A 23,406-nucleotide genomic window follows, 5' to 3' on the forward strand; every position below is an offset into this window, starting at 1 on the left:
ATGACTCATAAACTTTTATTTCAAATTATCTTCCTTAAATCCAAACGATCTAAGTTTCAGTTCCTCAAATCCATTCTCAATTAAACATAACATTAGGGATGAAAAAAGAAAAGAAACTTCAAAAGTTAATTTTAGAATTTAAATTTAAATATGTTTTAAAAATAGTTTTAATTTTCTTTTCAATTAAATAAAAATTTTGCTTCTATATTTTGTTTTATTAATTTCTTCTTATTAGAAAAATGATTTTATATTAAAATTGTCTTGATATTAGTTATTGTAACACTAGTTCTGTCTTCTCTCCTCTTTGACCAGTGATGATTGCATTAGAATATCTTTGTTGGGCATGCCGAGTGAGACTTAAACATGCTTGTAATTTGTAGCTCTTTGAAAGATCAAGAAGTTCGTTTTTTTGTTTTCTGTTTCTGAGAAAGAAGGACAAACAATTAAGGAAATTAACAAGAGATTGAAATAGTAGTTGATTTTATAGAATTTGATGTCAAAATTTTGAGAAGAAGGATCAGAGAGACCGTAGAAGGTTGGTTTTAGAAATGAGAAGTGAAGAGGTTGTGTTGTCGTTCTCCTTTCTTTTTCTCTGGCTGTCGATATGCTTCGAAATATGTTATGGAAGAGATACTCTGAAGGTTAACCAGAAGATAACCCAGGACTCCGAAGGAAACCTTTTTTCATCAAACGCCACATTTGAGCTGGGCTTCTTCTCTCCCGGTGAGGAAAGTGGAGAGAAAAGATACCTGGGGATATGGTATCACGGCTTGGAACCACAAACAGTGGTGTGGGTTGCCAACAGAGATCATCCCGTTGCAGATTCCAGTGGAGTTTTTCGAATTGCGGAGGATGGAAATCTCGTGGTAGAAGATGCATCATCCAAAACCCACTGGTCCTCCAAACTTGAAGCTAACTCGTCCGCCAACAAAACACTGAAGCTCCTAGATTCGGGGAATCTAGTACTAATACAGGATGACTCTGAAACCACATATCTGTGGCAAAGCTTCCAAAACCCAACAGACACGTTTCTTCCCGGCATGAAAATGGATGCGACTTTGTCGTTGACTTCTTGGAGAGACTCCGCTGACCCAGCACCTGGGAACTTCACTTTCAAAATGACTCAAAAGGCTGAGAAACAACGCTTCGTTGTGCAATATCATTCACACATCTACTGGGCACCTTATGAACTTGGCACAGAAGCGGCTTCCCAGAAGGTATTTGATTTGTTGCACAACACCACCTGGAATAGTACAACGTACAAATATTCTAACAAAACAGTCTTCGTATCAAAGCCTTACATGTACAATAAGTCAAGGCTGGTAATGAGTTATAGCGGGGAGATAGTGTTTCTGAAGTGGGACGAGAAACCATTACAATGGAATAAGAAATGGTTTGGACCAGAGGACAAGTGTGACATATATGATTATTGCGGGAGCTTCGGCATATGTAACAGAGATAACCTTCGGTGCAAATGTTTGCCAGGATTCAGTTCTGTTCAAGGTTTGCATTCTGATCGAGAATCGGAGTCCCAAGGATGTGAGAGAAAATCAAAGCCGTGTAACAGTACGAACGAGGACGTGTGGTTCCTGAACTTAACCAATATAAAAGTGGGGAACTCAGACCAAGAAATTTATACTCAAACAGAAGCAGAATGTCAATCGATGTGCATCAACATGTGTCCCGAACCACAGTGCCAGGCATATTCATTTAATACTTCTACGTATGGTGACCGTAGTTCATACTCCTGCTATATCTGGACGGAGCCTTTAACTTCTCTTGTTGAGAACAACCCGCGCGGTCGTGATCTTTCTATCTTGGTTAAGAAATCAGACATAGGTAATTTATATATTCTTAATTCAAATAATTGAAACTTCTATATCAAATTTATAGGTCTTATTGTATTGACTTGTGAGTTTATGGTAAACTCTGGAACATGATTTATGGGTGAATTATTAACTGTTATTATGTAGCACCAACTGCTAAATCCTGTGAACCTTGCGGCACATATGCGATTCCTTATCCCCTGAGCATGGGGCCAAACTGCGGCGACCCCATGTACCACAACTTCAATTGCAACAAATCCTCCGGCATAGTTAGCTTCATGATGCCCGGAGGAAAATCATACCCAGTTACTTGGATTGATGAAGCTACCAGAATTTTTTCCATTCAAACAGGCGAATTCTATGCTTTTAATTCCATTTTCAGCAATCAAAATAGCACTGATTTTCCGTTTACTAGAACCGAGTTCTTTGAAGATACCGAAGTAATAATCACTTGGCTACCTCCGCGAGAACCGCCGTGTACTACGCTTATAGATTGCATGAATTGGCCACATTCGACATGCAGAACAGGGGAAGGTGCAAGTAGGTGCTATTGTGATTCAAACTATAATTGGAATAAAACAATTATGAGCTGCACCCGAGGTTAGCATTTTATTATTGGAATGATTAATTGATTTAATTTTATTGTGTTTCTTCTTTCTGCCAAGGATTGTTGATTAAATTCCTAAGTCCAATTGAGTACAAACTTTGAAGACATTTTATTCTGCGCGTTTCAGTGATTTTCTTGCTGGAATTACTCCTTGTGCTGAATTTTCCAAACTCCGTTTGAAACATTTTCTTGACTAGAATAGAACTGCGCTGCCAATTAAAGGTATTTTGGACGTACAATTATAATGGTTCTTTGTCCTCTTACTTTTTGCATTTTTTTTCCGTTCTGCGACAGAAGAACCATCAGGAAAAATGGAATTGATTCTTTTAGCTACTCTTTGTTCTCTGGCTGCTATGACATGCATCATAGCATTTGGCATTGTGTGGAGAAAGAAAAAAACCCGTAAACTTGGTAACAATTTGTAGTTTTGCATGTTGAATTAAAAGTATGTTATCTGACGCTCAGACTATGAAATGCTATATATTTCTTCTTACCAAGTTCAGATGGAGCAAGCACCCGAATTCAGGAGAGCTTGTATGAGAGTGAAAGACACGTGAAAGGTTTGATTGGCTTAGGAAGTTTAGAAGAAAAAGACATCGAAGGCATTGAAGTGCCTTTTTACACTTTTGCAAGCATTCTCGCAGCTACCGATAATTTCTCAGATTCTAACAAGCTTGGAAGAGGAGGTTACGGACCTGTTTATAAGGTGATTTGCTCAATTCATCAATCTTTATTACCTACGAAGCACTGAATCCATACAAAATCATCTCATGATATATGGAAACCTTTTATCCAGGGAACTTTTCCTGGAGGTCAAGAAATAGCTGTGAAGAGACTTTCAAGTGTTTCCACTCAAGGCCTGCAAGAATTCAAGAATGAGGTTATTTTGATTGCCAAACTTCAACATCGGAACCTTGTTAGACTGAGGGGCTACTGCATAAAAGGAGATGAAAAAATTTTACTCTATGAATACATGCCAAATAAGAGCTTGGACTCATTTATATTTGGTGAGACTCCATATTCCATCACACAACCTCCTTAAAGTATTCTCTAATTATTACAGCCATAACTTCACTAACCTTGTTCTTGATTTGAAATGTGAAATACATACGATGAAAGACCGTAGTCGAACTATACTCTTGGATTGGCCAATGCGGTTTGAGATAATTGTAGGCATTGCACGAGGCATGCTATACCTTCATCAAGACTCTAGATTGAGAGTGATTCATAGAGACCTGAAAACCAGCAACGTTCTCCTTGACGAGGAAATGAATCCAAAGATATCAGACTTTGGTCTTGCCAAAATATTTGGAGGAAAAGAAACCGAAGCAAGTACAGAGAGAGTGATGGGAACCTAGTAAGTTCACCAACTACTCTCACTGTATATGCCTTATTGTTAATTTTCTGAATGTGATGTTCCATCATGCGTTCTTGCGACGTTTAACATTGATTTTGTTGTTTTAAAGCGGATACATGGCTCCAGAGTATGCTTTGGATGGACTTTTTTCAGTGAAATCTGATGTTTTCAGCTTTGGGGTGGTTCTGTTGGAGATTCTTAGCGGAAAAAGGAACACAGGATTCTATGAGTCCAAACAAATTTCCAGCCTTTTGGGTTATGTATGTTTCTTGTGTTGCAGTGTTGTGTTGTTTTTATGACTTATATTGACTACTGAATAATTTTTCTTTACATTGTATCTATCAGGCATGGAAGTTATGGTCAGAGAAGAAGCTACTGGATTTAATGGATCCTAGCCTTGGTGAAACAGGCAACGAAAATCAATTCTTCAAGTGTGCAGTTGTTGGGCTACTATGCATACAAGATGAACCAAGTGATCGACCAACTATGTCAAATGTTTTGTACATGCTTGACACAGAGACAACAAGCATGCCAATTCCCACACAGCCAACATTTTTTATGAACAAGCGTTATTCTAGCTTAGCTTTGTCTTCTAGCAAACCAGCGACAAGTCTGCAATTTGACAGCAGTTATGATCATGGCCGATAAGTGATCAAAGCTTAAGATTTAATACATGAAAACTATATCTTTTTATTTTAGTTGTATTTTATCACGAATTAGGGTTATTGGTATCATGAAAACTATATCACGAATTAGGTGCAGAACAAGGATTACATTTAATATTCTCTTTTATTGGGACAGTGAATTTGAGGAAAATAATTTTGGGCTCCGAATATGGGCCTAAGTCTTTATAGATAGTTTTGATCCAAAGATTGAATGTAAATCTTCTATAAGGGTCTTTCTTCCTACACCTCCAAGTATTTCTTCTGCACCTCCAAAATTTTTTAAAATTCCCAAAATATCTTTTGACCATTTAAGAAAATTCACAGACATTACACTCTAAAAATACTTCCGGATGTCGACTTCCGGAAGTTAAAATATATGACTTCCAAAAATCAAAATATATCACCGAAAGTCGACTTCCGAAAATAAAAATATATTACCGGAAATCGACTTCCGAAAGTCAAAAATCATTGTTGACTTCCGAAAATCAAATAATATTCTCAAGTCAACTCCTGGAAGTTAAAATATATTTCCGAAAATCGACTTCCGGAAGTTAAAAAAAATTATGTCAATTTTAAATATTTTTAATTCTTTTTAAAATTTATATTTTCTAACTTTTATTTTGTTTTATATTTTAAAACTTTTTATTTTATTTTATATTTTAAAACTTATTTTATTTTATATTTTAAAATACATATTAAAAATTATAAAACATTAAATTTTAAAAAAATTACTTCAAAAAATAAAAAATAGGTAATAATAATACTATATAAATATTGATATATATATATATATATATATATATATATATATATATATATATATATATATATATATATATATATATATATATATATATATATATATATATATAAAACGGAAGTCAACTTCTGATATATATATATATATATATTTTCTGTTTTTAACTTAAAGTTATTATTTTAATTTAAATTGTTTTTTAATTTTATTTATTTTATTGATATTATTATAATTTTTGTTATTTGAACTTTTTAATTTTGTTTAAAATTTAAATATTTTATTTTAATCAAATTTTTAAAAATTTTCAATTATATATTTTTTAATATTTTTAAATTTAAATTTATTTTTATATAATTTATTAAAAATTTAATAAAAATAAAAAAAGAATTAAAAAAATCATATTTAAAATAATATATATAAATAATGAAATTTAAAATTAAAAGAAAACGAAAAGATATTTATATTTATTTTTCAGTTTATTAACATATATAATTTATATTTATATTTATTTTTCACTATATTAAATAAAAATAAAATTATATATATAGATATTAATATTTTTAAAAAAGTATATATTAAAAAATTTGAAAACATAAGAAATAAATAAAATAATAAACTAAAAAAATCATTAAAAGTTAAAAGATATAAATTTTAAAACGAATTTAAAATATTTAAAAGAAAATTTGATTTTTTACTTACAGAAGTCAACTTTCAGAGAATTTTTTTTTGACTTTCGAAAATATTTTTTGATTTTCGGAAGTCGACTTCCGAGAATATTTTTTGACTTTCGGAATTCGACTTCCAGTGATAATTTTTGACTTTCGGAAGTTGACTTAAGGTGATACTTTTTTATTTCAGAAGTCGACTTCCGGTGATATATTTTGATTTTCGGAAGTTGACTTCCGGTTATATATTTTGACTTCCGGAAGTTATATATTTTGACTTTCGAAAGTCGAAAAAATTTTGGGGGTGTGGTGTCTGCGGGTTCCTTAAATGGTCAAAGGGTTTTTTAGGAATTTAGAGAAAATTTGGAGGTGTAGAAGAAATTTTGGAGGTTTTCCCTTCAATTATTGAGAGATAGTTTTGCAAAAGATAAAGGAATTATATCTTTTATCTTACTGGTTTTTCAGAAGGTTACAGATATAAGATTTAAAGTATTTATAAGTATAAATAAGAAGATAGGTGATAGGTCTAAACATTTGTATTTTCCAACTTGAAGTACTGGTAGTTTTGAATTATAAATTATTTATTCATTCTTTATTCTATGGTTTAGAACCAAGTCTATACCAGAACAAGTCCCTTAAATGAAGCTAAACCGATTAAGCATAACCATCATCTTTATTCTATGGTTTATAACCAACTCTATGCCAGAACAAGTCTCTTAAATGGAATTGTATACTTTCTAAATAGAATTGTATCTGTTTGATTGCTAAATGTTGTTGAGTGGTGGTTGGTATCCGTTTGCAAGCTACAAAAAGGTTAGGAAAAGAAAGTTACTTTTGGTAATTAGTTATGAGGGTGAGTTTCACTTAGAATGTGAAAGGTCAGTGGTGGCTGAAGGCAAATACAAAGGCTAGAGGGGATTGTTTCACACGTTGTTCTATATTCTACAATGTTTGAGTTTGACTTCAATCATAATGTCTGACATATATGTAAACTCTGTAGTTCATAGAAAGATAATAAATCCTTTCGTTAATAACTTCCACAAGGCTAAAGAAAGATACATAACTTCTTTTATTTCATTTTAAAGATATCGGATAAGTCACACTCCCGTTGTCTCAGAAAAACGAACATAATCATGAATTCAAGACACGGATGCATATAACTTTGGAAACATGTTCTGCTGTCAACAAATCATGGGTTTAAAAGGGGTTAAATATGCTTTTGGTCTCTCAAGTTTTAATGAATTTTGGAATTAGTCATTCTTCAAAACTTGATATCAATTTAATCCCTTATATTTAGAAATGTGTAGATTTAGTTTTTATTACCAAATTTTATTAAGTTTATTTGACGTTTTAAGCGTATTTCATGATAGTATTTGAATTATTTATACTGTTTAACACACTTTTGTTTTCACACACTTTTTTTTGACAAACAATTATTTATGGTAAAAAAAACTATAAAACTTTATTAATATATTTTTGTAACTTCTATAAAAAAAATAAAAAATTACTCTATAGTAACTTTATCAACTAAATGTTTGTCAAAAAAATTATTTTTGGATTTAAAACCTCAGTTTCTTTCACTTTTTTCTTTTGGAGGATTAATACCCTCTTCGATTTGAAAATTATATTTTAGAGATTTTAACTTTTGTATTATTTATTTTGTGTTTACTGCTCTTCGTTATTTCTAGTATTTTAAAAATAATAATTTGTTTTTCAATTGTATTTCGAAAATTAGAAATCCAAGATTTATTCATTTAAAAAGATACCTAAACAAAAGCAATGATAATTTATAAAATACAATACCAAAAGCACTAAAATTTTGTAAACCAATTTGATACCAATTTACCATAAATAATTGTTTGTCAAAAAAAACTTTGTTAAATTATCATTTTCTTTTTAAATTTTTGAAATTAAATAATTGAAATTAAAGAAGATTTCAAATCTTCACTAATAAAAAATATTAAAACTCTAAAAAAAATTTTTACAATAAATCAGATATTAGAAGTCCTCGTAGACCTCCATAAAATAGGTTGTGGCAAACTTATATACAGTGGTTTAAAAAAGTCATACATTAATTTGCAGAGGTAAAAACTTCCCAGATTGAAATTAAAACCTCTTCATAATAGTTTTTTTGAGTGGATGGTATATTCTAGAAATAGTCAATAACCAACTATATGTTATACTGATTATTTTTTGTTCAAAAGCCGATAAATACATATCCATTTCACAGGGAGCACTTATTTAATTTTCATACTCACTTTTACACTCATAAATTTTCTTATTTTCTTATTCACTTAAACCTAAAAATCTTCCATAGATGAATTTTTTTATCCTGAGTGAAGTTTCACTCCCTTAAAGATTCTCTTTTCACCTTCAAAGATCAATTTTCTTTTCAAATAAAAATAAGAGTAAATAAAAGTAAATATTTTCTGCTTAATAACACATTTTTATGACTCATATAAAGTCAATATAAATTTAAACCATTATTTTTTATTCTTTCTTTTTCTGTTTTTATTCATACATTTTCGTGGTACATCTGATTATTATTCAATTGTGAATATTTATGAAAATATAAAATTTGAAATAAAATCTTAAATAAACAAGTTTAAAATAAATATTTATACTAAAAAGTTATTTGGAACACTTAATTGGTTAAGTATTTAAATAACTCATAATGTTTGTAGCAGGAGGCCTTATATATTTCCAACTTCAAAGCCATTAGGCCCTCCCTTCCTTTTCCTTTTTTTTTTCTTGATCTGATGGAAATGTTCCAAGGCTACAAGTATATATGTTATATTATTATAAATGTGTGATAAACCAGTTTGGAACAAAGGCAGTTTGGGAATTCTGCTATTAGTTCACCTTAGAAAAGGAATAATTGTTATTACTAAAAATTCTTTTATGAGATTTTTTTAAAATTTTTTATAAATATTTACAAGAAAATATTGTTTTTTGTTATTTTTTCTAAAAATTTTAATTGATAAGTAATTTTTTCGTAGATAATTATATTTATAAAATTATAAAATTTACAATTATTTTTTATAAAATTTATTATGAAAAATATTTTATACAAAATATTTTGTAAAAGTATTGACAGTAATTTTTTATAAATTATTTTTTGCAACAAAATTTATAAATATTTTTAAAAAGAAAATTCAAAACCAAATTACTGGGAAATATAATATTTTTTAGTGTTAGATGTCTCACTTAAACGTTGTCCAAGCAAATATCGAAAAATATTGCTTTCATGTTGTGATGGGTGACTTTGTCGCATGCAGATCAAAGTCAGGATGTTTCAGTGGCCGTTCTAGAAAAACCTCGAGATCCGACATTTATTTTCTACTGCATGTGATCACTAATCACTACAATTATTTTAGATATCGTTTTAATAACCTTAGTCATGTTTTTCAAAATACAAATAAAATTTGCAATTATATCTTTTTTTCTTTTTTTTCGTGCAAGACTAAAAAAAGTCACGAGTTTTGACTACAACTTTAAAATTAATCAATTCTTTTTTTAAAAAAATTGAAGCTTTAAACTAAACGTAACTAGTTTTCTAAATATCTTTAATGAAATTTTATTATTTTGTATTGTATGTGTTATCAAATATATTATAGGAACATCGTATAATATGTGATTGATCATTAAATCCATGATCAGTTTAAGAGTTTGATCAACATGATCAATTAAATTTATACTAGATATTATATTTGATGATAAAAGTATAAGTCTTAACTTAAAAATAAATCATCATAAATATATCCTTTAACAACAAAAACTCCTTGTCATCCAGAAATAATAACCCTATTATACAAAAAAATCACTTAATAATAAACAAAAAAAAAATTCTTTCATTTTTGGTATAAAAAAATATTTTTTTATTAGCATACACATGAACATTAGTCTTATAATCTATAAATCAATTATTTGAATTAAAAACATAATTTAACTCATAGTTAGTGACATGCCTTTTAGATGAGATTTCATATGCAAATCTATAATAATAGTATTAGCTTAAAGTTTGTAATTTGACCGAAAACAATGAACATGGTTTACAAATAAAAATGATGTTTTTCCTCAAATAAAGACACATAACCAAAACATCAAAAAATAATTTTTCAGACTTATGTTTTAAAACTTGAGTACAATTATACCTTGAAGGGGTAATCTTAAAACATAAAACTCATTGTCAAATAAAACAATTATAAATAAACAAAAGTTTTAAATTCATGAATATGAATATGTTTATTATTAATCATTTCAAATGCAATTATTTTTCGCAAGAATATTTACATTAAACTCTTCAAGAAACTCATATTTCAATTTAAGTGATTTCCATTACTTAACAACAATTTTAGTAGGACAATATATTTTATAAATATTATTAAACAAAACACTTAAAATATATCTATGATATCAAATATCTTTATAAAAAATATCATAACAACTGAATTAGTAGTTCTATATATCACAAAGAAGTATAACTATATTTCAATGAGAAAAACTTTATTTGTCGTAACTATCAGAAAGAGAAATTTTACCCATAAATTTTTTAGAAATACTTGAGAATTATTTAATTATATATATGAACAACATATTATATAACATCATTTTTGACTTTTGCAATAAAAGAAATAATGATAAGTAAAGTAAAATAAAAATATTTTTCTCTCTAAAAATGTTAGGAAAAGAATAAAAATAAACAATAATTATTATATAACAAAGATATAGATAATAGAATTTTCTTCGAGTCAAACAAATTATAACATAAATATGATACAATTATAATTGGAGAAAGATGTAGAAATAACTTGAGTTAAGACACGTTAAGCGTCGTCATAGAGAGAAAACGCCTTTACTCCACAAAATAAAATAAAATTATATGCACACGCGCTTATCTCGCAAGATGCAACAACCTGACACATCGATCGAGTGCAGTGAAACATCAATACTCATTATGAACACAAATATCTTAAAAGACAATATATTATTGGTATTTGTAAGTAGAAGAAGGAAGAAACTTAGTAATCAATTATAATAAATTTGATTTTAAAATAAAATAATTTGTGATCAATAAAATAAATGCAAAAAACCGTTTATCAATAAATAACATTTACATCTAAAATTAATATTACATAAAAACATTAGTAATGATAAAATTTTATTTAATTATAATATTTTATAAATTATGTTAAATATTTTCAACAATAAAAAAATCTCTTGATGGAACTAATTAAGTATAACTATTATATTAGTATTTGACCGACATTTGATTGCTTGATTATGTTAATACTATTGTTTACTTAAATAATCCGAAATTTTGTAGCTGATGGTATTCGAGTTGTGTGGGTGCTGAATGATATACTTTCTAAATAGAATTGTATTTCTCACATAAAATCATTCCATGCGAGAAATATGCATTAAGAAACAACATTTTCCAAAGTAAAAGAAAGACGCATGCACACACAAGGGAGGAAAATTTATGAGAGTTGATACTCCCTAACTTGTCGACCAAAACAAGTATATATATATATATATATATTTTATGGTTCCATTATCAGTTTTATAATAAATGTCAACATTCTGATCATCATAAATCTGAAATATTGTCTATTTTTTAATGTTTGTCTTGTCACATTTTTATTCTTAAAAAATACCTCAAAAAATATAAGAAAGAAAAAAAATATTTAAACTATCTTAAATATCGATTTTTAAACTATACAGGACAATTGGAACTTTAATAGGAACAACATGTAAATAAGAGAAAATATTAAGTAATAATTCATTGAAAAGCTAAAAATCTGCTTGGGCAATAACACTTGACAAAGAAAGAAGGACCAGAGGAGTACAGACAAATGCGTAGACTTGACCTTGACTTCTATCCCATTATTTCTCATTGTCTATAAGTGAATATAAATGAATAAGGCAAAGAAAAAAAAATCCAATATTTCTCTATGAGTCCAAACAAATTTCCAGCCTTTTGGGTTATGTATGTTTCTTGTGTTGCAGTGTTGTGTTGTTTTTATGACTTATATTGACTACTGAATAATTTTTCTTTACATTGTATCTATCAGGCATGGAAGTTATGGTCAGAGAAGAAGTTACTTGATTTAATGGATCCTAGCCTTGGTGAAACATGCAACGAAAATCAATTCTTCAAGTGTGCAGTTGTTGGGCTACTATGCATACAAGATGAACCAAGTGATCGACCAACTATGTCAAATGTTTTGTACATGCTTGACACAGAGACAACAAGCATGCCAATTCCCACACAGCCAACATTTTTTATGAACAAGCGTTATTCTAGCTTAGCTTTGTGTTCTAGCAAACCCGAGACAAGTCTGCAATTTGACAGCAGTTATGATCATGGCCGATAAGTGATCAAAGCTTAAGATTTAATACATGAAAACTATATCTTTTTATTTTAGTTGTATTTTATAACGAATTAGGGTTATTGGTATCATTTTCAAGGATTACTTTTAATATTCTCTTTTATTGGGACAGTGAATCTGTATAAATAGAGATGGTCGACCCAAGAATTTGAGGAAAATAATTTTAGGCTCTGAATGTGGGCCTAAGTCTTTACAGATAGTTTTGATCAAAGATTGAATGTAGGAGCTTCTCCCTGCACCCCAATCTTTCTCCTCTATCCCCGATAATTACATTTTTTGTCTCTGATTAATTTTACCTACTTTGGTGGTCGAAAGCAGCGAAAGCAAATTTATTGTGCTGCTACCGGTTCCCTTCTTTTTATTTCTGTGAGTGCCTGCACTCCCAACTTTCCTCCTATTCTGTTTTCTTCAATCTCTATTTCCTCTCAATGTTTGTGGTGCTTTGTGCTCTCTGAGTCTCTGTGCTTCAAGCTCCCACCAGTGGTCCCGGTGGTCCCCGCTTCAAGCTCTTTCTTCCATCCGTGCTTCAAACTCTTGAGCAGTGGTCCTGTTTCATCAAAGTGTTTTTCTTCCAAGTTAGTATTTACATTCCAATTGTAATCTTGTTTCTTATCACTGGAATCACTCGAATGTTGTTTGTTATCACTGATGTCCATTAAAATTTACTTGTGTTACTATTGTGGATGTCGACATCCACTTCAGAAAATTGTGTTGTGAATGTCAACATTCGTTTCGTAAATTTTTTGTTGTTTTTCTGTATTACGGATGTTGACATCTGTTTTAGACATTTGAGTTGTAGATGTCGACATCCGTTTCGTAATTTTATTTTGTTTTTTTTTTATATTATGGATGTCGACATCTGCTTCAAAAAATTGTGTTGCAGATCTTAACATCAGTTTCATAATTCTTTTTTGTTTTTTTGGTATTACGAATGTCGACATCCGCTTCAGACATTTGAGTTGCGGATGTCAACATCCGTTTCGTAATTTTTTTGTTTTTTTTTTGTATTATGAATGTCGACATTTACTTTTGAAAATTGTGGTGTAGATGTCGACAAATTTCATAATTTTTATTTTACTTTTTTGGGTATTATGGATGTTGACATCTGTTTCAGACATTTGAGTTATGGATATCGACATTCGTTTCATAATTCTTTTTATTTTTTTTATTACAGATATCAAACATCCGTTTCAGACATTTTAGTTATAGATATCGACATCCGTATTATTTTATATTAGGGATGTCAACCTCCGTTTCAACTTCAAATATTTGAGTTGCGGACTTCGTCCGTCTTTTTTTTTTTTTCTCCTATTTTAGTCCGATGGTGCATCTGCCATTAAAGTATCTCACCTGAAAATAACAATACCATATGAGGATTCCGAAAGAAGGTAACCCCTTTTTCAGCTTCTATCATTAATTTCTTCAACCCTAATTCTGTCTCATTGTTCCTCTAGGTCTGCATGATTCTTTCCTTCTTGGTTTCTTTTTCCCACGTTTCTGGGTTTTGGATACCGAATTTTTTTCCCTAAAGATTTTTATTTTGGTTCAGAATGCGAACAGGAGGATCAAAGATGTTGAAATTTGTGTCCCGATAGTGTATGGGACCATTGCATTCTATTTTGGTAGGAAGGCCAGTGAGTAAGTTGGGTCTTTGTTTGTTTTCTTTTTTGGGTCACTGGATTTGGCTAGAGTCTCTAATCCTTCACTGCTACCAGGTCTCAATCACACAAATGGACAATGTATGTACGCGGAGCTTCGAATGAAGATCTTGGGGTGGTGATTAAGCGGGTTGTGTTTCAATTACATCCTAGTTTTAATAACCCCACTAGAGTTGTGGAGTCGCCACCGTTTGAATTGTCAGAAAGCGGTTGGGGTGAATTTGAAATAGCAATCACTCTCTATTTCCACAGCGATGTCTGTGAAAAACAGTTGGATTTGTGAGTTTCAGTTGCTTCTTTTGAAGTCTTCATATTTTTCTGATTGAATAAACCAACCATCAATTTTGTTCTCGAACTATTTGAGTACATTTTAAGAATTAATTTGAAGGTTGTTTTAATATGTAAGATGCTATTTACCATGATTTCTGATACTTTTAGGGCTACTTGGAAATATTGGGGGTGCACTGCATGAGCAAACAGAAGAGAGAAGTAGTGGTTTCAAAATATTGGAGGTGCAGGAAGTGGGCTGTTCGAACAAATATAAAGAAAGAAAATTTACTCCTTAATATTTACTTTTTACTGGAGACAAAGCTGAAATTGAAAAGAGTTTGGAGATACAGGAGAAACTATCGGAGATGCAGGGAAAAGCCTCATGAATGTAAATCTTCTATAACTGAGAGATAGTTTTGCAAAAGATAAAGGAATTATATCTTTTATCTTACTGTTTTTCATAAGGTTACAGATATAAGATTTAAGGTCATAGGTCTAAACATTTGGATTTTCCAACTTAAAGTACTGGTAGTTTTGAATTATAAATTATTTATTCATTCTTTATTCTATGGTTTAGAACCAAGTCTATACCAGAACAAGTCCCTTAAATGAAGATAAACCGATTAAGCATAACCATCATCTTTATTCTATGGTTTATAACCAACTCTATGCCAGAACAAGTCTCTTAAATGGAATTGTATACTTTCTAAATAGAATTGTATTTCCCTGTGAGAAAAATGCATTAAGAAACAAGAACTCGAAGGGAGGAAAATCTTGAGTTGATACTTTCTAAGAAAAAATATACTGTCTAACTTCGAAAAGTATAATTCGGTCCAATTTTTTATTTTTTGATGTATTTTTAAATAATAGACACAATACACGTTTTTCTTTAATATTAATTTGATTTTCAATATCGGTGATGGGACGATGACAGTAATGCAAGGCTTCTTGGTTCTTTACTTTTCTGAGTGGGAAAGTTATATCAATCTTAAACATCGGTCCATAATCTGTATAATGGTTCTCCAACACTCGATCCTGTTGGTTAGAAATACATCCGGAAATGGAATATGTCTTCTAAAAAAATAAAAGAATATTTCAATTACAAAAATTAATAACAAAGATAGAAAAATTTCAAAAAAAAATAATTACATATCAGCAAACATGTGCAACATTAATCTATTACACATTAAAAAAAAATTATCAAAATTATTATATTACTCATTTTCTTCTTTTGAAAAAGTTAATTTTTTTCATCATTTTAAAACTTTAGTATAAAAGAACCTGAATTTAAATCTTATCAATTTGTTTTTATTTTTTCATTTATTTATGATTTCAACTATAATATAAATTATAAATAATATTATTATTTGTAATATTTTCACAAGTATTATTATTTGTAATTATTAATAATATTAATATATTATAAACAATATTTTTTCATAATTTTTCTTTTAAATAACTTATTATTTTAGTTCTTAAACAGTATCAATTATATTTAATACTTTAATTGAAATAATAATAATAATAATAATAATAATAAATATATTTAAAAATATGTGAAAATGAGCAATCAAATTGAGACACTTAAATAAAAATAACAAAATTCATAGTTATTTTTAATATTACAAATTTTAATTAAACAAAATAGTAATTACTCATACACGGATTAGACAAGTTTATTCACAAACTGATTAGATAAGTTTACCAATATATATTACACGAGTTTATTCATACACATTAGACAATTATATTCATGCTCTAATTGTAGAAGTCTTGCAATACACATAAGATGAGTCTGTCCATACATTGATTAAATAAGTTTAACAATACACATTTGGTAAATGTGTCCATATACTGACTAGATGAATCTAATAACACATATTAAACAAGTTTGTTGATACACAAATAATATGAGTTTGTCAATACATATTAGATTAGTCTCTTCATGCACTAAAAGGTAGTTTTAGTTGGTCTACTTTACATATCTATGCATAATCTATTCATTCTGTAATTTTAAAGAGTCTACTCTATATTTTTTACACATGATTTGTCATTTATATTTTTATAAAGTCTATTATTTACATTTTTTACACACATAATTTTTTGTGATGATTTTATTCATTACTTAATTATAAATTTAAAAATAGTTTATTATTTATTTTCTCGACCTTTAATTCTTCTTAATATAATATATATTAACTTCCATTAAAAAAACACAAAAATAAATATCATCTTGTGGGTAAGCACAAGTTTAAAACTAGTTTATGTTAATAAAACTAACTACATGATAAACTATGTTCGAATCTTGTGTCTAATCTTCTAAGTCAGTCTTTAGATGTCGACTATTTCTCCTTCCCTCTCCAACCATTTCTTTAGCACTCATAAATTTTAATAATTTAAATGGGGATGAGAATATGACGGAGACAAGTATTGTAACGAGTATGGAGAAAGGGACAAAACAAATATGTACATTCTCATCTCCATATCCAATTGAAAAATTCAAGTATTTGCATGAATTTCCCATCAAAATGGAGACAAATTCCTAAAATAACCATGTGGGTTATTTAGTATCTCTAGTCTCATTACACCTTTGAAAATAGGAAATAAAGTAGTGAAAAAAAAATGAAAAAAAGTTTGTTGGCTAATTCAAAGAGAAATCTGATTATATCATTAAAAAAATTACATTACAATGATTAATTACAGGAGAGGAATCAATAATAATTAAATTAAATTGATACCAATTAAGTTATTAATAATTAGTTTTGTTTTACATAAAATTACTAATAAGTAAATAATATAAAATAAAATATAAATTACACCTTTGAGAATAGGAAAGAAAGAAAAAAAAGGTTTGATGATTTATGTGTTTCTCACTTAAATGTCTCACACCCCAAGTCACTCATAGTTTTAACTAAGATAATATGTACGCAACATATTTATAGCATTATTATGAATCTCTTACTTAGTTGGATCAAGATTAAGTAGAGCCATATATTATACTATTTGATTAACATTTAATTACATAATTATGTTAATACTATTGTTTACGTGAATAAACCGAAATTCTGTAGGTCATATTGGACATGTTTGGGTGCCGAATGGTATACTTTATAAGTAGAAATGATTTTCTCACATAAAACCTTTCCCTGTGAGAAAAATGCATAAAGAAATAAGAACTCGAAGTGAAAGAAAAATCTCGAGTTATGTTTCCCACCAAAAAGAAAAGTATATGGTCTAACTTGTAAAAGTTGAATAGTCTAATTTGGCCCAGTTTATATTTTAGTGAAAGTTTCATGGAAATGGGTTACGTTCACAACTAAGTAAAAGTTTTCTTTATATACTCCTAAATTAAGAAATAGAAAATGTAATTGCACACTATAAATTAAAGGCCCTCTAAGCTCAACAATTTAAGTTGGTATGTAACAATTTTTCCACATTTCGTTTTTGTCAGGTGTGCACTATCTAACTCATGATTACTGGCTTTTTTAAAAGTATCTAATATTAATGCATTTAAAATTGAACTAATTAAATCAAAGAAAAGAACAGTTAATTGGTAATTTATTGATTACATAAGATTGAGGGTATAAAAGTAGAAATAAATTATTGAAAATATTGAGAGTCAATAAGACCAAAGAATAGTGGAGTAGGTCTCATACAATCGATAATACAATCGATAGAAGAAAAAATCTTATATCGTTTGATCGACAGATCAAAAGTCAAGCTTTATGAGAAAAACGAAAAACAAATGGCTATATTTTACGGTAATTGTGTAAGTGAAGGACACTAGCATGAGCATAAAACTTATTAGAAATCGATTATTTACTCCAATTTGACAATAAAAACAAGTTATTTACCCTTGTTCGAACATCGATGGAGAGAAAAAGAAAATCATAAAGTAATTGTCGAACGAAACTAAGAAGCAAATTAAGGATGAGAGCAAAATCATTATGAAAAAATTCGTAAAAATCAACGACTAAAGCTAAGGGTAATTTTAGGGTAGTTATATATTTAGCATGTAACTTGTTCAAATTCTGAATTTAAATCTCTTAACAGTTTAAGAAAGATTGAAAATATAAATATGTTTATTTTGTATTTTACAAAAATAACTACTTGTAAAACAATATACACAAGTGTCTTGTGAACAGAAAAAATAATTAATTTAATATTTATTACTGTGATATTAATTTATGTTACAAGTTCTTTTACATTTTCTTATTAATTTACTTTTTGCAATTTATGCTCTTGTCATTTTATTGCAACCTCTCTCACCGTCTATTACTTTGGCTTTTTACAATTTTTTTCTTTTCGCTTCATCAATTATCATTGTGTTTCCAATTTCATTGTTATTGAAAAACCAAAAGAAATAAAAATATAAACTTGTTATGCATGAACTTCTAATTGAAAGTTAAGAGATTAATATGTTAATTGTTTGAGTGAGTTTGGTTCATGAAATTAACAACATTTGCGTTAAACTAACTTTCTTCATGGATACTGAAACGTGAAACACTCCAATTAGATTAAAAGCCGAGTATTTGCTGATCATGTGAAAAAAAACTCACATTGAATGAAATCGAATATATATATATATATATATATATATATATATATATATATATATATATATATATATATATATATATATATAATATGTTTTTAAGTCACAGATGAATTGTAGTCCAACCAGATAATAATTTTATATACACAAGTTACATTAATAAAAATGCGTTATTTGGTATTTTAAAACAGTTTTTATAATAATGGAAAGGTTTAATTAATCGTAAGGTACCCAGTTTGGTACTAGAGTGTCAAATTGGTACCCGCTTTTAAAAAAGTGTCAATTGCATCACAACTTTTGAAAATTGCTTCAATTAGGTCCCTTTCAGACAGAGTTGACTAACGCCGTTAGTCAACGTGCCACGTGTCAATCTGTGGTTTTTTTTATTTTTTTTTAAAAAAAAATTAATTTTTTTTTAAATTTTTTTTAAAAAAAAATTAAAAATGCCACGTGTCAAGTCCCTGTGTGTGACACGTGGCATTGTCAGTGCCACGTGGCATTGTAATGCCACGTGTCAGTGTCACTATCAGATGTCATTGTGATGATTTCGATTTAGTCCCCATTTATGTTTTTTCGTTTCAATTTAGTACCTACTTATGTGTATTTGATTCAATTTTGACCTAATAATTTTTAATAATTAAAATATTTTTTAATAAAATTAAAAGTAGTTAAGTATAAAAGTTTAAAAAAAATTAAGTATTTGATATTTATATTAAAATTTAGTGGTAAAAGTCATTTCAGTACTTATAAATAGCATAACATTCATACAAATAATAAATTTGGTCTGAAATTGAGAGAAACATTATAAATATTAGTACTTAATTTTGTAAAAATATTTATACTTAATTATTTTTAATCTTATAAAAAATGATTACAAAAATATTTTAATTATTAAAAAAAAAAATTGGGACAAAATTGAATCAGATACACATACTTAGGTACTAAATTGAAACAAAAAGACATATGTGGGGACCAAATCGAAATCAACACAATGACATCTAATAGTGACACTGACACGTGGCATTATAATGCCACGTGGCACTGACAATGCCACGTGTCACACACAGGGACTTGACACGTGGCATTTTTATTTTTTTAAAAAAAATTTAAAATTAAAAAAGAATTTAAATTTTTTTTAAAAAAAAATTAAAAAAACCACAGATTGACACGTGACACGTTGACTAACGGCGTTAGTCAACTCTGTCTGAAAGGGACCTAATTGAAGCAATTTTCAAAAGTTGGGATGCAATTGACACTTTTTTAAAAGCGGATACCAATTTGACACTCTAGTACCAAACTGGGTACCTACAATTAATTAAACCTAATGGAAAAAGCTAATGGATCTATTTGAACAGTAACACTAGGCAGAATAAAGAAGCGACTAGGAGAGTACGGACGAATGGCGTAGACTTTCACGTTAACCTCTCTTCCATTATTTATCATTGTTTATTTATAACTGAACTGAAATGAATAAGACAAGAGAAAAATATACAAAAGACAAAATATCCAATATGTGAAATCAAAGTAAATATTAAAGTATTTAATTAAAAAAGAAAAAAAAATCATAACTCAACCTAGATAACAATAAGTATATAACTAGTCTATTTACTTTTAGATCAGCACCATTTTTGCAAGTGCTTTTTATTCCTTTCAATTTATTTGACACCAAAGTGGTAGGGATAGAAAACATAATTCAAAAATTAATTTTAGAATTTAAATTTAATTTTTGTTTTACAAATCGTTTGAATTTCCTTTTCAAGTAAATGAACATTGTGGTATGGTCTATAGTTTTTGTTATTCATTTCTTCTTATTTATACTACTCATGACATTATTACATAATTGCAGTAAAACAACGTTATTGAATGGCTTTTATATCTATATCTATTATTTCATTCCGTTGTCTAATTTTTGTTTATCTCTCCAACTATTTTGTTATACTAGTCCTTCTGTATTCAAACTCATTTAATATTAAAAATAGTTAAATATTTAAATTTAATTATATATATTTGAATATTTTTAAATGAGTCTCATTAATCTTTTTTATCCATTAATTACTGAAAAAAATTTATATTTTTGGGTTTTATGTAATTTCAATTAGTTTTTTCGTTAATTAAGAAATGTGATTGTTATCTTATCCTATCATCTATTTACTTAATAAGAGTATTTTCAGGCCAATGAGAGTTTGACAAACTCATTAATAAGAATGTTAAAAAAAATTTGTACTCACGAGTATCTGTGGATAAAATTCGTAATTGGTAGGAAATAGATATTGTAAATGGATACTCGCGGGTAACGAGTACGGGTATTTTTAATACCCGCATATTAACGGAGTGGGTACAGGTATCATAGTATCCGTACCCGTGTATATCCGTACCCGCTATACTCTAATTTAAATTAAAATAATAATTTAAAAAACATGATTAGAATATTAACATATTGATTTTGAGATTTTGAATGAGTTATTTTTCTATCAATTAGTTTTAATAAAATTTAATTTCTTTGTAAACTGTCATTCAACACTGTTTAAATGGGTTATTTGGACTTTGTTTGAAATTTATGAATGTTATGTATTGTATTTTATTTGAATTTACGATTAAAATATGTTGTTAAATATTTACTTTTATTTTTGTGTAAATATCTGCGGATACCCGTGGATATTAAAAAATTATGCGAGTACTCACATAACGGATACCCAATGGATATGGATACGGATACAAGACATATATTTATCCAACGGGTAGAGTACAAGAGAGTTACTACATGTACCATATCCTTGACATCCCTACCCATTACGCAACCCACTAAATAATGATCAAGCTAGATTGGGTTTAGACAATTTTTATGCTAAACCTAATCCAACTAAATCAACTTGGTTGGATTGGGTTTAGGGTGTCTTCACATGTGAAGATTGATTTGAGGAAGAGTGAGGGGATAGATTTGAGTGGATTAGAGAATGAAATTTGTATTGTTCACTAAGAGATTTAGAGGTGAAAGTGAGTGAATTTAGAAGTAAAATTTGTGAAAGTTTATGAGTAATTTGATGGATGTGATAAATTAAAAATTAAGTTTAATAGAAAAAAAAAAGATTATCAAATTTTCCTTTAAAAGGGATTTAAAATTATAATTAGGTGAGTTAGATTTTTTTTTTAAATATTAGAATGAATAAATTAAAATAACATATTTTAATAAAAAACATTTATACAAAATATTTTAATAAAAAACATTTATACAAAATATTTTAATAAAAAAATTTAAATTAATAATTACATTTTAATTTTTTTATATAACAATTTTAAAATTTTCGGTATTTGTTATTTTTGTAAACATAATTTTAAAAGTCATAATTTTACACTATTATTATAATTAAACTAAAAGATAAACTGAGAGTATAAATGTAATTTGCTTAATATTTCCTCAAATCATGATATTTGAGAGAGATTTGGAAAATAAAAGAATTTCTCTCTTTCTTTCTTCTCCTCTCCATCCAATATGTAGAAATGAACAAATATATTATCACCTTCAAATCATTTATCTCACTTCCGTGTGAACAATAAATCTATCTAAGTGGACATAAAATTAGTCAAATTTAAAAAAAAAATCTTTTTGTTAAAAATTGTAATTTTAAATTATCAAACTAATTAAAAATATAAGACAATATTTACAAGAATTATATTAATGCCTCAAATAAGTAAATAAATCAAATCGTAACAAGTTATTTAGCACTAATTCAAGACGTGACAAAAAAAAAAAACATCATTGTTTTTTCATAACACAAGTAAAAGAGTAAGTTTTGAGTTAGGTTTCGACTTACTGTATATTAAACTCATCATCAAATCCATTTATGAGAAGTTAGTTTGAGTTTAACTAAATCATAAATAAAATCTAACCCAATTTAAATGACTTAAATTGGGTCCTCGGATAACCCCAGCAAATAAACACTTGTATTACTTGTCTTCACGGGACAAATGTAAAAGATAATGCTTATAGGTTATGCATGAAAACTATCAATGGATATGTATGATAACTTCATCATCCAACATATTTTTTATCAAAGAATTTAGAAACTCTCGTTATTTTTTATTAACCTTAATATTATCTTTATTTTTATATTAAACACACATAACATACTTTTCTTAATACCTAAACACAAATAAGAAAGATAAGATAAATCATTCAATTAACGAAGAAATTAAACATGAAGAACTTAATTAAAAAATATATAAGTTTTGAAAACATACTAATAAAATTTCAATTCAAAAATAACTAATTTGAAGAGGGTTTTGATACTCAATTAAAACAATATTTGGATCCATGCATCATTTCTGATATACGGGAATAATATATATATATATATATATATATATATATATATATATATATATATATATATATAAATTATAAAATCAAGAATATTAAATAAACTTATTATTATGATGCTAAATGAGTGTAATATATACATAATATATATGTGTATATATATATATATATATATATATATATATAAATTATAAAATCAAGAATATTAAATAAACTTATTATTATGATGCTAAATGAGTGTAAAATTAAAAGAAATTATTTATATTAAAATTGACTAGTAACAGTTATAGTAACCACAGTTCTGTATGCCTTCTCTCCTCTTACATAATATTCTTC

General features: G+C 28.0%; 1 protein-coding gene and 1 long non-coding RNA gene across 3 annotated transcripts; both read left to right on the forward strand.

The window, feature by feature from the left end:
• The first annotated feature begins 321 nt into the window (after window positions 1-321).
• Window positions 322-4,673, forward strand: LOC114185133 (G-type lectin S-receptor-like serine/threonine-protein kinase At4g03230). 2 transcript variants are annotated; one of them, XM_028072667.2, is made up of 8 exons: window positions 322-1,839; window positions 1,974-2,426; window positions 2,728-2,844; window positions 2,937-3,139; window positions 3,230-3,440; window positions 3,553-3,790; window positions 3,900-4,050; window positions 4,136-4,673. In XM_028072667.2, exons 1-8 carry the CDS (start codon window positions 549-551, stop codon window positions 4,436-4,438), a joined length of 2,967 nt encoding a protein of 988 aa, XP_027928468.2. In that variant the 5' UTR covers window positions 322-548; the 3' UTR covers window positions 4,439-4,673. The 2 variants fall into 2 exon arrangements, with proteins under 2 accessions (XP_027928468.2, XP_027928469.2); XM_028072668.2 differs by having other exon boundaries at window positions 2,731-2,844.
• A 7,154-nt stretch (window positions 4,674-11,827) lies between these two features.
• On the forward strand, window positions 11,828-12,188 carry LOC146886507 (uncharacterized). Its single transcript, XR_014995427.1, has 2 exons — window positions 11,828-11,866; window positions 11,952-12,188. It is a non-coding gene; the product is annotated as an uncharacterized LOC146886507 (long non-coding RNA).
• Window positions 12,189-23,406: the final 11,218 nt, after the last annotated feature.

The sequence above is a fragment of the Vigna unguiculata genome, chromosome 5 (assembly GCF_037176805.1).
Source record: "Vigna unguiculata cultivar grain cowpea cultivar isolate G323 ecotype 2 chromosome 5, ASM3717680v1, whole genome shotgun sequence".
Classification (NCBI taxonomy): Eukaryota; Viridiplantae; Streptophyta; class Magnoliopsida; order Fabales; family Fabaceae; genus Vigna; species Vigna unguiculata.